The sequence below is a fragment of the Loa loa genome (genome assembly GCF_000183805.2).
Source record: "Loa loa unplaced genomic scaffold supercont3.35, whole genome shotgun sequence".
In the NCBI taxonomy this organism is placed as follows: Eukaryota; Metazoa; Nematoda; class Chromadorea; order Rhabditida; family Onchocercidae; genus Loa; species Loa loa.
The window spans coordinates 131,945-147,122 of record NW_018108215.1 but is presented as its reverse complement, the minus strand read 5'-3'; the positions used below and the strand labels follow the sequence as shown (position 1 = coordinate 147,122).

The window sequence follows — 15,178 nt, the reverse complement described above, 5'->3', positions numbered from 1 at the left end:
GGTTGAGGGAAGCATCCTTGATTGTTCGTTCCGGTTGAGAGAAGCATCCTTGATTGTTTGTTCCGGTTGAGAGAAGCATCCTTGATTGTTCGTTCCGGTTGAGAGAAGCATCCTTGATTGTTTGTTCCGGTTAGGGAAAGCACCTTTGGTTGTTCGTTCCAATTGGGAGAAACACCTCGTGATTGTTCGCTCTGGTTCGCCTTAATTATTTGGCTTGTTTGATTGTTTGATATTCCTGAAAGGACAATGTTTATCATCATGTTTTATTCTTTTCTTCTTGTTACAACAAATTTTTGTTACAGTAGAAAAAAGCGTTAATTTTCGAAAATGTAGTTCTCTCTTCATCGTATAGGTTAATTATGAAGCATACTTCGTTATGAGCTAGTAGTTACTGTGAATAAGTTTTTCATGATTTGCAGAATACACGACGGCGACTCATTATTTGCAGGTTCACCGAGCATAATTATTATACCAGTCGTAGGTACTCCATCGAATTTGGGAATACTCCGCACAAAAACCGGAATCGATGAATGGTGTTCCAGGTAGATCGGTCAAGGATATGTGTTGTCCTCCAGAACGTTATATCTTATCCGTTTTTGATCTTACAAAATGGTGCCACTCAAAGGTGAATACATTTATTTGTCTAGTTTGGGCTATTCTTCTTTATTCATCAGAAATGCAACTCTGAGTGGAAATGGAAAATTGCTCTGGAATAGTGAGAAGTAAGGACAGGGTTTTACAGAGTAGAACTCTGTGAGAATGGCGAGACCAGGATGGTAAGAAGTAAGAATAGAGTTCTACAAAAGTTCTACAGAAGAACTCTGTTCTTCTACTCTGTAGAATTCTGTTTTTACCTCTTACCATTCTGGAGTAATTTTCCAGGTTGTTCAAATTTTTGGATTCATATCCTCAGAAGAGTTGAGACGAAATTTGCTTATTTGCGGCAGTATAAGTGTGGACCTTGGTTGTTAATAGCAAATTTGCTCAAGATAAAAATCGAAAAACTTCATCGATGGATTGGGTAAAGAAGACGAATGAGGCGGTGATATGCTCTTTTAAGTGGTAAACGATGTTAACTTAATGTGGGCATAGTGGTTTTTGACTTTTTTTTAGTTGATGGCTAACTGCAGAGCAAAAGCATTAGTTTTAGTTTGAAAATCTCAAGTCGATGATGAGTAGTGCAGTTTACGCTGCAAATTACTGAGTTTCGAATTCGACATATTTTTAATGAGATCGTTCTTGCAATATTGAAAGTAATTACACAGTAAATTAACAAAGCCGATTACCATTTGATGAGTGAATTTTAGCACTCGATATCATCTCATATTTAAGTGTATTGTGGTTTCATCTTGTTCCCAAAATAACGGATGAGCAATCCAGCAATATAATTATATGTGAAGTAAGTTGAACCTTTAATGTTAGTGTGTTAGTTGAAATGATTTTTTCAGGCGTATATGGAATATATGGCAATGTTAAATGAACTGAATGATGCAGTGAAAGGTGTTCAATCAACGGAAGATATCCCTATAAGTCCAAAAGTCATGGATGCAATTGATATTTTGGACGAACTCCAGGTTCCTTAATACTTTTATTTTCGAAGGTGAATTCTAATTGGCGCTTTGTAAAGAGACTTCTCTTGTTTGTGTTCTTGTGAAGTAGTATTCTATTTTTATTTTTATATGACGCTTGGTTATGTTTTCATAAATGAAATCATTAATAACAGTTGTCATATGCCCAAATTTCCCTTATCATTTTAATAACGACAGATTACACGCGTTTGCATCTATCACTTAATAGTGATATGAGATAAGCTTTCATAAAGATGCTAGTAAATACTGTTCAGAAATCTGTGTTATACATTGAGTATTGTTATTACGTATCAAATGGGAAGGAATATTTATTTAGAAATGGACACTGGAATATCCTCCAGAAGATATGGGAACACAACGTTTTGGGAATGTTGCGTTTCGTAAGTGGCATCAGCGTCTGACAGAGGTTTTACATTTTCATGAATTTATGAATTTAAGTGGTCTTCAAGCAGATGAATGATTTTTCGTTACATTATTTGTTGTCAGTAAACTGTGAAGTCAGAGCTTTGATTTGACTTAATTTCCTTTTTAGGAGGCTGATGATATAATTTATGGTCTTTTAACTGCAGAAAAAAAGGGATTCGTCGTGGAATTACTTCCATACTTTTTGGATTCATTCGGCAATGCAACGCGAATTGATTATGGATCAGGTTTCATGCTTTTATTTTAAATCGAAGTGATCTATAGTGATTGAAACAAGCTAGTGTTCCTTGTTGACCCATATTTATTCCATGGTGCATTCAAGAATCTTTTAGGACATGAAGCTTCCTTTCTAATATTTATGCTTTGCCTTCGCAAACTGGGCGTGTTTGAGCAATCAGACAATCGCTCACTTGTCCTTCGATTATTTCTAAAGTAAGTTTATCGGTGATTATATTAATGGATTGTAGATTATTAATGTGCATGATCCATCTTACCGTTTATTTTGTTTGTTATGATTGACTTTTGAATTGTATATATTGCCTTTCTAGAGCTCACATCAATTTAAGTGTATTTTCGAATATTTTATGATGTAATATTATTGCGCTGCATATTTACTTTATTACGCTGTAAGTTTCTGAGTGGATAAATCTAGTGTTTTTTCTTCCACATTTCTTAAGTATATATTTTTTAAATAGTATATTTATATATTTTCTAAGTAATTTTAATTTTAGTTTATTGGTATTCTCCACTGCATTCTTCTTATCCCTTTTCAGATATATACGGCTAGTACGATGCCTTCAATCTACTTATAGAATGGAACCAGCTGGAAGTCGGGGTGTACATGCACTAGATGACTTTCAGTTCATACCTTTTGTGTGGGGCAGTTCCCAGCTTATCGGTAAGCAGTTATGTAAAAGAGGTCATAAACCAATTCAAGTTTTATCTTTATTATCAGATTTTTTTATTCTTGATGGGATTTTCTTTACTCTTAACAGTGTCATTTTTTATAGGAAATAAACGATTGGTTCCAGAGTCTTACTTGAAGCCTGACATTGTTGAAATGCATGCATCAAGAAATTTATTTTTTGATGCTATCCAGCATATCAATAAAGTAAGATTTAATTACATGAAAAAACAGGGTATTTCTGGAATAAATGGTAGAAGAACCCGAAAATCAACAATACTAACAATCGTTTTTGAGCAGTGATATGGTTTGAGATGTCAAGCGTCTTTTATATTTTGATTTTTTTTTCTTTGAACTATGAAGCTTTATAAATTGCGCTACAGTTGTTAAATAGCTTGAAAAATAGTGTAAAGATGATTGCGTGTTTCAGAATAAAAATTTGTAGACGCACAACACTTTTTCTGTTTTGAGCGATCTTGTTTTGAAACTCCAACATCATTTTCAATTTGTAGACAAAAAGTGGTCCTTTTCATGAGCATTCAAATCAGCTGTGGAATATTAGTGCTGTACAAACTTGGGAAAAGATCAATTCTGGCATGTTCAAAATGTACGAAGCTGAGGTAATCATTCTTAATCATTGTAACTTTCTCCCATTTTTACGCATCTATTTTTTGAGCGGTAAAATATATTTATTGATCAAAAAATCTGGAGTAATGGTTGAAAATTTTATGAAATGAGATCGTAAAATTATGCTGAGGGCAGTGTATGATCGATGGGAATATGCCCCAAGTTTAAAAAAATGCAAAGTGAAACTTAGGATGGAAAATTTTCTGAATTTCCAAAGCTGAATTTAACTATTTGCCTTCATTCTGTAAATTTGTAATTTGATTTTTAGGTCCTGAAGAAGTTTCCAGTAGTGCAGCATTTTCATTTTGGATCACTGTTTTCAATAGAACCAGTGAATGAAACGGACGATCCAAACTTGATTGGCGCGTGCAATGATACCACAGCATCTCCAGCTTCTGAATGTTAGCGAATATTCAATATTTAACAAATTGATTACTGTCTACTGCATCAAAGCCATGATTTTATTCTATATTTTTTGCGAAACGTCACTAATATTATCGAAGTTTTGCAGCCCAAGGATAAGGAATGGTATTAAGAGAAGCTTTTATAAAAATGATACTTTCTTATAGCGTATATCCGTCTCCTAGTTACTTCGAATTTATCTTCACATTCTGGCTTCTCATTTCAATAGTTTTATGCTTTAATTTGTTTTGTAAGTATTAGAGAATAACTAGTTCTGGTTGTAATTTCGTATTTTGTCTTTTATATGCACGGTAAAGTATTTTTGCATAAAATTTGCTTTTGCTGTTTGTCATAATATGCTTTTGCTGTTTATCTTTTTACTCGCCAAATAATACTATCAATTTGAAGAATGGCCCGTAATCCTTGGATTGATCGATCATTCATCATATGGTAGAGCTGGCGTAAAGTTAACGCGGCATAATCAATCGTATCTAAGAAGAGCCCGCGGTGCCATCTGTCAAAGCGTTCCGTTTAATCTATCTATTGGTTAGACGTTTCGCTCCCTAATGTATATTTCAGAAATAGTTCTAATTTTTTTTAAGATATTGGGTGTAAAAAAATAAAATAATAAGTAAGATGTTCTAAATACTGCGTGCAATGTTAATATTTTATGAATGTTCGTAATATATCCTAACTTAGTTGTTATTGACTGTTTCAGGGGATTGTTTTCGGATTCTCTAATAAAAGGATCATTTTAGATGAATAAATTGAATTTTGGAGAAAAGCACACTATAGAGCGATTCAAATGACTTTTTCGTTTCTTTTTTTTTCTATAATAGGAAGAAGAGTGGCTTTCAGTGATGCGCAATTTCCTTACCTTTCAAATGTAACAATATTAAAAAAGGAAAAGATGCAATATTTTTTTCTTCACATGAGAGATTTATCATATTAATCAATGCTGACTTCGTGTTTAATTTCTTCGAAAGCAATTCGAAGTGCGGATTATTATAAATGACATAAAGATAACGTTGCAAATCCAAAATGGAGCTTCTTTCTCGCTTTTTTTTGAAGTAAACATACTCGAATGATGGAAGGGGCAATATAGAGAATTATTGCATGAATATTACGCTGATGCTAAATTTATGGTCGAGAGCTTGAATCTAAAAGAATCTAAAATTTAAGACTTCAATGGCATTCTTTTTACCAGTACAGTATCCAGTAAACTTTAACTGTCTAGTATTTGTAGGATATTCTAGAAAGTTTATAAAAAACATATGATGAAGTTTGATAGAACTTTACAGGAAAATTGACATAAATTTCGTTAACTACGCGTATTCCCATTCTGGTTCTATTAAACGGACAATTATAGTGTTCTGCAGACTGTAAAACACTATCCTTGTCTGTTTAATAAAATCAAATCCTAACACTTATTATATTTTTCATTATCTGCATATCCTTCCAAATATGATAGATTGAAATGTTTTATGAAATAACGATTAATGATCAGTTTAATTCAAATGAAATATTTCAACTAAAGATATCAACTGGTTTTTGAAAACTGAAGCTACTCGATTTATGAGAAGTGATCAACTATTTTAAGTTTTTGTTACTTTCCATCTTATCATCTAACGGGATGCAATTATGCAAAAATGATGTTATTTTGGAAGAGAAATTTTTTTAAATATTTCAATTTTTTATCTCGAAACATTATTATTCCCAAAAGCTGCGAAAGTTGGTTGAATCATTTCCTTTTACTTCCAAAATTCCAATCTAGGTATTACAACATTTTACGGAAATGATAACGATTAATTACTGAGATTATATGTGTTTCCGAACTTTCATATCTGAAAAATCGAAATGAAACTGTTGCGTAAACTAATCAATAAATGTTAAGATGGCCTAAATATCACTCGTGGCTTAATTAAAAATAATTTAAATAAAAGTTTTGGGATTACCATTTTTCAAACAATTTATTGATTAGTAATTTTATTTAAAGACTTGACTTTACACTGTTCAGTGTTTCAAGACTATAAGATACATTTTGTTCAACAAATTCAGTCAATAGTTTCTAATAATCTATTTCTTAGATGACTGATAATAGCGCAACAATGGTTAATGTTGTACCACAAGAAGAGTCTGTGGAAGCTGGTGACCAACAGATGACCAAAATTTCAGCAAAATCAGTATGATCTATATGTAGTACAAATACTAACCTTATATTGTCAAGATTTTGAAAAATGTACATAGTTTATAGATCAAATCTAAAAATATCCGTTTTTTCTTTTTTTTTTTCTAATCAGGTAATAAGAAAACAATATTAAGTGTAAATGTTCAATGAGTGCAGCTATTAGCTTGCTTGAGCCAAGTTTGCTGTTTTGACCAAATAGTTCGATAATAATTCATCCATGATCACTTCTTTCTCATTTCCAACTTTTAACGTTTTTTTCTACATCATACTCATTTATGATACGATTAATTAATTTACATAAGTAGAAGATTGATAATGACTGAAGCACCTGTAAGCTTATTATGATTTGATGAACAAATAATGCTTTCAGGTAAGAGGAAAGTCAGAAACTGTACGAATAACTGATGAAAGCTTTAATAATGATTGTATAGAGGTGGATGAAATGGAAGTAAGCAAAATCGCTGATGATATGGTTAAAAAATTGCTTACATATGATAAAAATGAAAAGAAAAATGATGCAAATGAAATTGAAGGTTTGAATATCAAATAGTTTTTGTGGCTAAATTCAAAAGTTAACTCGCTTTTCTTCGTCATGACTGAAGCACCTGTAAGCTTTTATTTAAAAAAAAATGCACAGATTGGATAAAAAATTAAAAAAATTTCTAATTTTAATAAATTTGAAATTGCCAGATAATCTGCCGATAACATCGGAAGAGCTTGAAGAGATGGAATTACTTCGTGAGATTGCCAAAAGATCTTTAGAATCATTTAAAAATATGAAAGATGTACCGGATGCTATTGCAAAAATTTATTATAAAGTGAAGAGATTTTCTTTTTATTTTGTTAATTTAACTTGAATAAAACAATTTTTCCAAATTAAAAAATTGTAAATGTTTGGGAAATTTTTAAAGCAATAATTGATATGAATTAATTGACGAAATTGTTTCATTTGATATCTAGAGGTTAATTTCATCTAGAGATTACTAAAATACAGGATATTGCTCGTCGTTGGAAGGAATCAGAGGCACGTATCAAAGAAACTGAAGATTTACTGTCAAATGTAAAATATGAAGATCGTTCACTAGAGGAGGATCGTTTAGAAATTCTTGGAGAATTATTAGATAAAGCAACACAATCATTCGAAATTTTTGAGGAGCATGAAGTAAGAAGTTATGTTTAAAGTGAAATTTTAGCCAAATTACAATTAAGGATTATTTTCAACAGGGGATATTTGTGAGAATATTTTCACAAGATATGAAAAATAGGCAAAAAAATGAAATTAATTTAATTACTTGATAAAATTAAAGTTACAAAATTTTGCAAATTATCTAAAAATTAGTTCAATTGTTCAAATGGTACTAAAAATATTGCAGAATCGTAAAGTACCATATGGTCATCGAATTGTTCTTGAAGCAAAATTATTGATAGTTTTTAACAATGCTATCAATCTTATTTACAAAACTATTGGTGAATTTGATAAATTGAAAGGAGATCAAGTGGGTGTAAATGATGAAAGAGATGTATGATTTTGTTTTGAAATAAAAAATTATATTCAAAATATTATTATTTCAAGGAAATAATAAATTATATTATTAAGATTTAATAAACCACTTCTTATGGTTCAACTCTACTGGATACGATCAATCGATAAATTGTTTTGTTGAATTTCTGCATTAATATGCAACTTTTAAATTAAAAATGTGATAATTTTGATAAAAAATGATTTTTTAATGAAACGAATTTTTTTTCCAGCAACTTCGCTATGAAATTCGCTATTGTGATGCGGTCTATACGGAAGTGCATGAACGTTTCCTGAAATCCTATTTGGAAATGGAATGGTGATATAATTGATGTAAAATTACCATAATTTATTTTGAAATTAAAAGAAATTTTTCCCTTTAAACAATGATCAAAATCGTGAAACCCTATAAGCAGAACAATGAACATCTTCAGAACAAAATATTTATATATCCATGTCCATGATTTCAATACCGGTTATTACAACCGTATCCAAAATATTTATATACCAATGATATCAATTAAAAATTGCTATTATTATATTTTGGTATTTTGAAAGAAAATTAGTTTATATTTCATCGTACAATTTGAGACGAAAATTTTCAGAAAAAACAAAAGTTTTCGAAAAATTTCAAACAATTTGTAAAGCAATGAATAATATCGTCAATGTCCAATTTTCTAAATTAATTCCAAAGATGTTTAACCAAAAAAAAAAATAAAATAAAAGACTGTGAAGGATGATAAAATAGAAAATGATCTATTTGTGAACAAAATCGTATTCCATTTATGGGCTTATAGTGGTCATCAACGGCGACATCAGCACAAATGGTTTTTCTTTTTTTTGAGGGGGGGGGGGGGAGAAGGGACCGGATTAAATTCTAAATTTTCATGTTCAAAGACGAGATAAATTTCATTCAGTATTTTCCATTCAGTATTTCATTCAATTTCATTCAGTATTTCCGGGCCGGAAATACTGAATATGCCGAAATGTGAATATCATTATCATTATTTTGCTCAAAAAATTGCAACGTTTTGCTGAGTAATGAATATTATAAAGATCGTATATTTGTCAAAAGTGGGTATGGTTACGTTCCATAAGGGACATTTTATAAAGCCAAATGCCATTCTTTTCATATGGGCGATAATGAGCGTGAATGATAAAAGGAAAGAAGTTTAGGGAACGTGAATGATAAAAGGAAAGAAGTTTAGGGAACGCGAATGATAAAAGGAAAGAAGTTTAGGGAACGTGAATGATAAAAGGAAAGAAGTTTAGGGAACATGAATGATAAAAGGAAAAAAGTTTAGGGGACGATGCGAATATAATTTCAAAAAATGAAGAAACGATAAATTAAATTAGCAAAAAAAGAAATGAAAGAGGGAAAATCTGACGAACCGACGATATCTGATATTTGTGGCAGACGGAAAGATGGTTGGATGGATGGGTGAATTAATTAATTAATTTTGGCCAATTAATCAAGCAACCAAGCGTTTGATCAATGTCTCTTCAAGTTTAGTTCATCATGAAAGTTTATGTCATAGTATTTTCAAGGATTGTCTCAAACCTCCAATATTAAGGTATGCAAATTGTAGCCAATCCAGAGAGTTGTGTTATATATAATACCATTGGAAACTTGAAATTCATTTTTATTTCAATACCAAAAATAGTTAAAAACATTTTTTTAGATGTCATTTTTAGAAAGATTATTTACCTGAAAATCTAAACCACTTTTTTTGATGGATTTATATGACAACTTGATGAATTTCCGGGTTGACATATTATTGAAATTATCAAATCTCGAGAAGACATTGCGAAACTTCTGAAAGACTAATTAATTGCTCTTCAGTTATTCGTTGCTGACTTCATTAGTTATTATATTTAAATTAAATCCATCTAAAAAAAAGATTTTTTTAATCGATCAGCTACGTAAAATTAATTAAAAATAAAAATAAAATGAAATAAATAAAATATGTCATGTAAAATTGATGCAAATTTAAAAGAATAGGAATTGTGATAGGAATGGGAATTTAATAATTAAAGAAAACACTGGATGTATCAATTTTTGATAGTAATCCTTGAAAGATGACAATTTCAGTACATTTGTAATTGGATAGCTAAATGTACTTATTGTCACAGTAATCATTATCTACGTTATCCGACGATATTTCTGCTTATGTTGCGATACATTAACAAACTATAGCTGTGGTATTTATTGTCCAAGCAATCTTCTAAAATTTTTTTCAAGCACCTTAAATCAATAATCCACTTCAAAAAAATAGGCATTTCTGGCATCAACCTGATAGTAACTATTGTCAGAAATCTGTAAATGAACATTTTAGCAATTTCTAATGCTTGAAATAAGCTAAGTGTATGGTGAATTTTTTTTACAGTCTAAATGGATGAAAGTGATCAACGTGATCAGCATGATCAGCATGATCAGCGTGATCAACATGATCAATGTGATTAACGTGATTCATAGTCATAGAAATAGTAAAAGTATGAATTTAATTGATTCATAGAAAGAGTATGGATTTGTGAGAGTGAACATGATACATTGTCCTGTGACAAATCAATATTATTAGAATTAGGTGTGAATTTGAAATGAATATAAAATAATTTTTGTTAATGATTTCAAATGCTTACTGTAACAATATAAACCTCAGAAGATAAATGTGAAAGTCAAGCATCTTAGGACAGTTAAATAATTGTCAACCGACAAACACTACTGTGAGACAAAACCGAAATCACTAACTGACATATGAAAAAGCAATAATCACAGAAATATCCGGTTATTCAATGTAATTGTGATCATATCACTCAAGAGGTCTCAAATTTGCTCAGTTTAAATTTAGGAAAAAATAAATAAATAAATAAAAGAAATTAATTAATATATATGATCCATTTTCTTTTTGTTTTTGTTTTTATCAACCTCTTTTATCACCTTTCTAACTGATTGCTAAAATTAACCAAAATCAGTAATTGATTTATTACTCATTTTACTCATTACCTGCACTCATACCCATTTTTTGATTTGATTTTAATTTTTAAATTTCATATTTTATTGAATTGTAACATATCAGATTGTTTATTTTTCATGTAAAAGTTAAAAAAATTCTATCGATCCCAAATTTTACAAACAAATTTTGATTTCAATAACGAATTAATTGATAATTAAGTGATTGAAGCATCCATTAACGGCTAATTAAGAGAAATGATTTGGGAAAAAAACTTTTAAAGGCAAAAATAATGATTATTACATTTTTTAAATGATTTTCTTTCACATTTTCCTTTCTTTTTTTTAACTCGATTAAATTCCTGTTTAATGTATTTATTTTGAATTCATTTCAGTTAAAATAATTACGCATAATTTTGGTTAGATATTCCAGGTTGGCTCTTTTGAGTTAATCATTATTATTATTCGTTTTTAAGACTTAAATCAAATAACAGTTTACTGTATTTATAAAAAAAAGGAAATGACTTTTTTTTTTTAATTTCCTTCAATTCCTTTTTCTCCATTGCAATCTTTCTCTCAAATACTACTCGATGTTTGCTAGTTTTTATTCAAATTCCGAATTTAGCTTACTTTTGTGATATTGATATATCTCCTATACCGCTTGTTTTGCTTTTTTTTTACTTAAGTGTATGATTGATTATATAAAGTGATAAAGTGATAATATAAATTTGATGACAATTTTGATAACAATTAATATCTTTCGCTTCATCATTATTTTTATTACTGTTTTGCTGTTTTATTATCAATCAATTCGTACACAATATTTGTTTTTAAAGCAGTTGTTATCAATTATTTTTCAAAAAAAAAGTCATATAAAAGTAGTTCTCGCCGAAAATTGGTGCTTAAGATAAATTTAGGTGACAAAATGACAAGGGATGGGCGCAAATTGTTCCATTTTCAACAAAAAACTTTTTTAGTTCTTTACCTCTAAGAAAACTATGCTTTCTCTTTTAATATATAATTCTTCAAGAAATGTAATTTTTCATTTCTGATTTTTGCTTAAACATTGTTTCTAAGCAATTAATTTATTCGAAGCTTAAAAAAATGGACAAACTTATCATGGACCTTATCTTTCGTAATCAGCGTAATACACACGTTATAATATTGCCGCATGACGTAATTTCACCTGCTAGCTTTTTTCTCTTTTTTTAAATCAAGCGATAAGCTATTGTAAAGGATGATGTCTGGAATCGGCAAGACAATTCCGCTTTTTTGTTCTTTTTTTTTTTTTTCACATGCAAACGAGATAATGCTCGAAAAAATTTTGTGCTAACCAAAAATCATCAAACATTGACACGAAAATTTGAATATTTCTCGGAGATTTCTTTTTTGTTCTCTCTCTCTCTCAAGGATTCCTTGCTGGCAAAAAATTTGACATTTTTTATATCACAAGTTATCCACTTGAAATTGTCATTTGTTGAAGTTATTCTTTGATAGAATTAAATTACTTCCCAATCCTTTTCTCCTCTTCCTCATTTACTCCCATTATCATTTTTATTTCAAAGAGAAATTTTCTTTCCCTGTGGGAATTTCACCTCTCTTTCTCTTTCTCTTTCTCTCTCTCTCTCTCTCTCTTCCATTACCGCTAAATGATTTCCTTGTTCATTTATATTAACAAATACACAATTTTCCTCCAAACAACTATCAAACTTTTACAATAAAAGCATTGAAATGAACTTTTTCTTTCTTTCTTTTCTTTTTTTCCATTAAAAATATTTGAATAATGTAAAATTTATTTGGGCGGAAAAAAAAAACACATAAATACATACGTTATTTCTTTCATTTTCAAATTAAATGAATTTGATTAAACATAGAAGGAACGAAGCTATTTTTCAAGTGGTCAATTTTAAATTCAAATAGCTAATCAGAAAAAAAAAACAACCATTTTCAGGATATTTAAATGCTTATTATATTGTTTTAAGCATTATTATTTTAGTGTTTTTTAATTTTAAATTCTATAAACATTTATTCAATTGTTCAATGCTATAACTATAACAATATAGAAAGTATTGTTAGCGCTTTTTGAAATTTTTCATATACGACAAAAGCGCTAAAAGTATTTATTTGTTTTGTATTTTGGATAGTATTTGTTTTCTTTTATTATTTCCTCTTCTTTTCATTAATAATTTTGTAAATATTTTCCACTTAAATAATGCTATTATTCGTTAATTTCATAAATAAACAAAACAAAAAAAAAAAAAAAAGAACGGAACGGTTTAATGAGTGACCGTAATGAATGTCCGTTTTTTTTTTTTCTTTTTTTCTCTCATAATCTTCTATCATTTTATCATCATTTATTACTATCATTGAGAAAAAGAACTTTATTGCATTGAGTAATAAATAATGAACAATTTCATTAGTTACCAAAAGTTCAACAACCATTTCAATTTTTCAATTCGTTAACATATGACATTTTTTTTAATGCCAAAACACAAACAATCCTTGAAGTTGCATATAAATTTAAATAATTGTCATGAGTAAAATCTCTTATGAAAGAATCAACAAGAGGACAAGTCTAGCTTTTAAAATAGCATGTCATAATGGTTGTCTGGACATAAAGTATGGATTTTCATCAAATGAAAATTTAAAAAAAAAAAAACAACTGTAGATATTTCAAGTTATAAAAAATGAAAATTTTTTTTTTGTGATAGACTATTAAACAATCATTGAAGTGATAATAATTAGCTATCAAAGAAAATTATTTGTAAGTTTGAATTGACGAAAATTTTGTCTGACAATTTGTCATTTGTTTTAAGAGAATAGTTGTTTACAATTGTATTTTACACCTGAAATTTTCTTAATGCTTTTTTTTTTTTTTGTTTTTAGAAGCTGTCATCATATATTAAGTGTTAGCCTTTTTGTCGTGTATGAGTATAATAATATTAAAGGGAAACCGAATTGCTTGACCTTAGTTGGCCAAAAAAAAAAAGGATGCATCCTTTCAAGTTTGGAAATTTCCATTGATTATTAATCAGCTTAATTTGTTGTAAACATAATTAGCAAAGAAACTTAATGAAAAAAAACGAAACCAATTAATATTAATTACCTGATCACATACAGATGTAGCAGTAGCGCGTTTTTTGAATTTATCAATAGCTTCCGTTAATTATTTGCATGCTTGATATTAGCTAGTGCAATATCCATGTAGCAGTAGCATCATTTATCAGTTGATTTGATTATTTATCTGATTATGATTATTTATCAATCATATTTTGATATAAATATAATTAATAAAAAAGATCATATTACATATGTCTGCTTTCTGCTTCCATTATATTTCATTTCATCTCAAGAATTGATACTAAAAACTCTAACAGGTGTTGAGAATTTGTGGAACAACTGAACAATTGAACAGTTAAACAGTTGTTATACTATCATTTTAAAAAATAAAAAATAAAAAATAAAAAAAAAAAAAAGCAAATAGAACAGTGATTGAAAGCACTTTACTTCAAATTAGTTTGAATGGGAGGAAGAATCCGGAATTCATTTTGTCCTTCCATCATTTTTCATTTTCTCAAATATTTTTCTTTGGTATAAAGCTCGGAATAGGCAAAAAAAAAATCGTTAGTTGTTCACTGACTATACAGGCCAATTAACACTAATTAATAACTAATTAAGCGATCCCCTGGTAACATTATGCCTCATTTACTAGTGATTAATTACTATACTTCATCAATTCCTCTCATTGCATTTCTCTATATTTATGTTGTCTTTTGTATGGTCTAATTTACAAGTTTGATATGAAATATTTGAAAGGTTTCAAAAATACCTTCACTAATTTTACATATGTTTATACAAGATATTTCATCCTTCAATTGTGATATGTATGAGGATTAGTCTATAATAGATATGATTTCAATATTGGTGATAAGGAAAGATAAGATATTGTGAAAAGATGAAAGAGGTGTGTTGAAATTTTTCGTATTAAATTTCCATATTAAATTTCTCATTGAGTCTCATATTTTTCATATTTATTATGTATTAATTTTTATCAAACTTCTTAAAAAAAAGATTTTAAATGTTTTTTTTTTCTTTTGTCAAGTTCATTATTTGATAATAACCATTAATCATATAAGCATTAATCATAATTTCTTTACTAATTACTATTAATAACGAATATTTCAAAGGTATATTCATTTTTATCATAATTTTACTTTGATTAAGAAGTCTTTCTTAAGTTTGAAATTTTTTCCCAAATTTTATTTTACTTCGAAAAAATAAAATGTATCAATTGCTTCGCTTTCTTTGTGTTTTTTTTTTTGTTCTTTTTTATTAACATTATTTAATAATGCAAAAAGTGAACTCTCTATGACTAAACTAATGATTTCAAATTTATTTTATGTGCCTATGCATATTGGGCATTTTACTAAATTTCACTGAAATCTATCCATATGTTGAAAAATTAAATTAAAAATGGAATAGTTGAGAAAGTTTTTATAAAATACTTCCATATTCCATTTTGTGATAGTTTTAACTAAGAAATCTTCTCTAACTTTGAAATTTCTTTTTTTTTTTT

General features: G+C 28.8%; 2 protein-coding genes across 2 annotated transcripts; both read left to right on the top strand.

Annotated features, from left to right (window-relative positions):
* The first annotated feature begins 87 nt into the window (after window positions 1-87).
* On the top strand, window positions 88-4,594 carry LOAG_07359 (hypothetical protein). Its single transcript, XM_020447403.1, has 11 exons — window positions 88-194; window positions 449-625; window positions 1,449-1,574; window positions 1,906-1,995; window positions 2,122-2,239; window positions 2,345-2,444; window positions 2,786-2,910; window positions 3,023-3,123; window positions 3,429-3,536; window positions 3,812-3,944; window positions 4,354-4,594. Coding segments are annotated over exons 2-11 (1,002 nt in total). The 5' UTR covers window positions 88-194; window positions 449-526; the 3' UTR covers window positions 4,356-4,594.
* A 1,438-nt stretch (window positions 4,595-6,032) lies between these two features.
* LOAG_07358 (hypothetical protein) lies at window positions 6,033-7,975 on the top strand (the record flags this gene model as incomplete). Its single annotated transcript, XM_003142891.1, has 6 exons — window positions 6,033-6,128; window positions 6,504-6,666; window positions 6,824-6,951; window positions 7,128-7,295; window positions 7,507-7,653; window positions 7,886-7,975. 6 exons carry the CDS (start codon window positions 6,033-6,035, stop codon window positions 7,973-7,975), a joined length of 792 nt encoding a protein of 263 aa, XP_003142939.1.
* Between the last annotated feature and the right edge of the window lie 7,203 nt (window positions 7,976-15,178).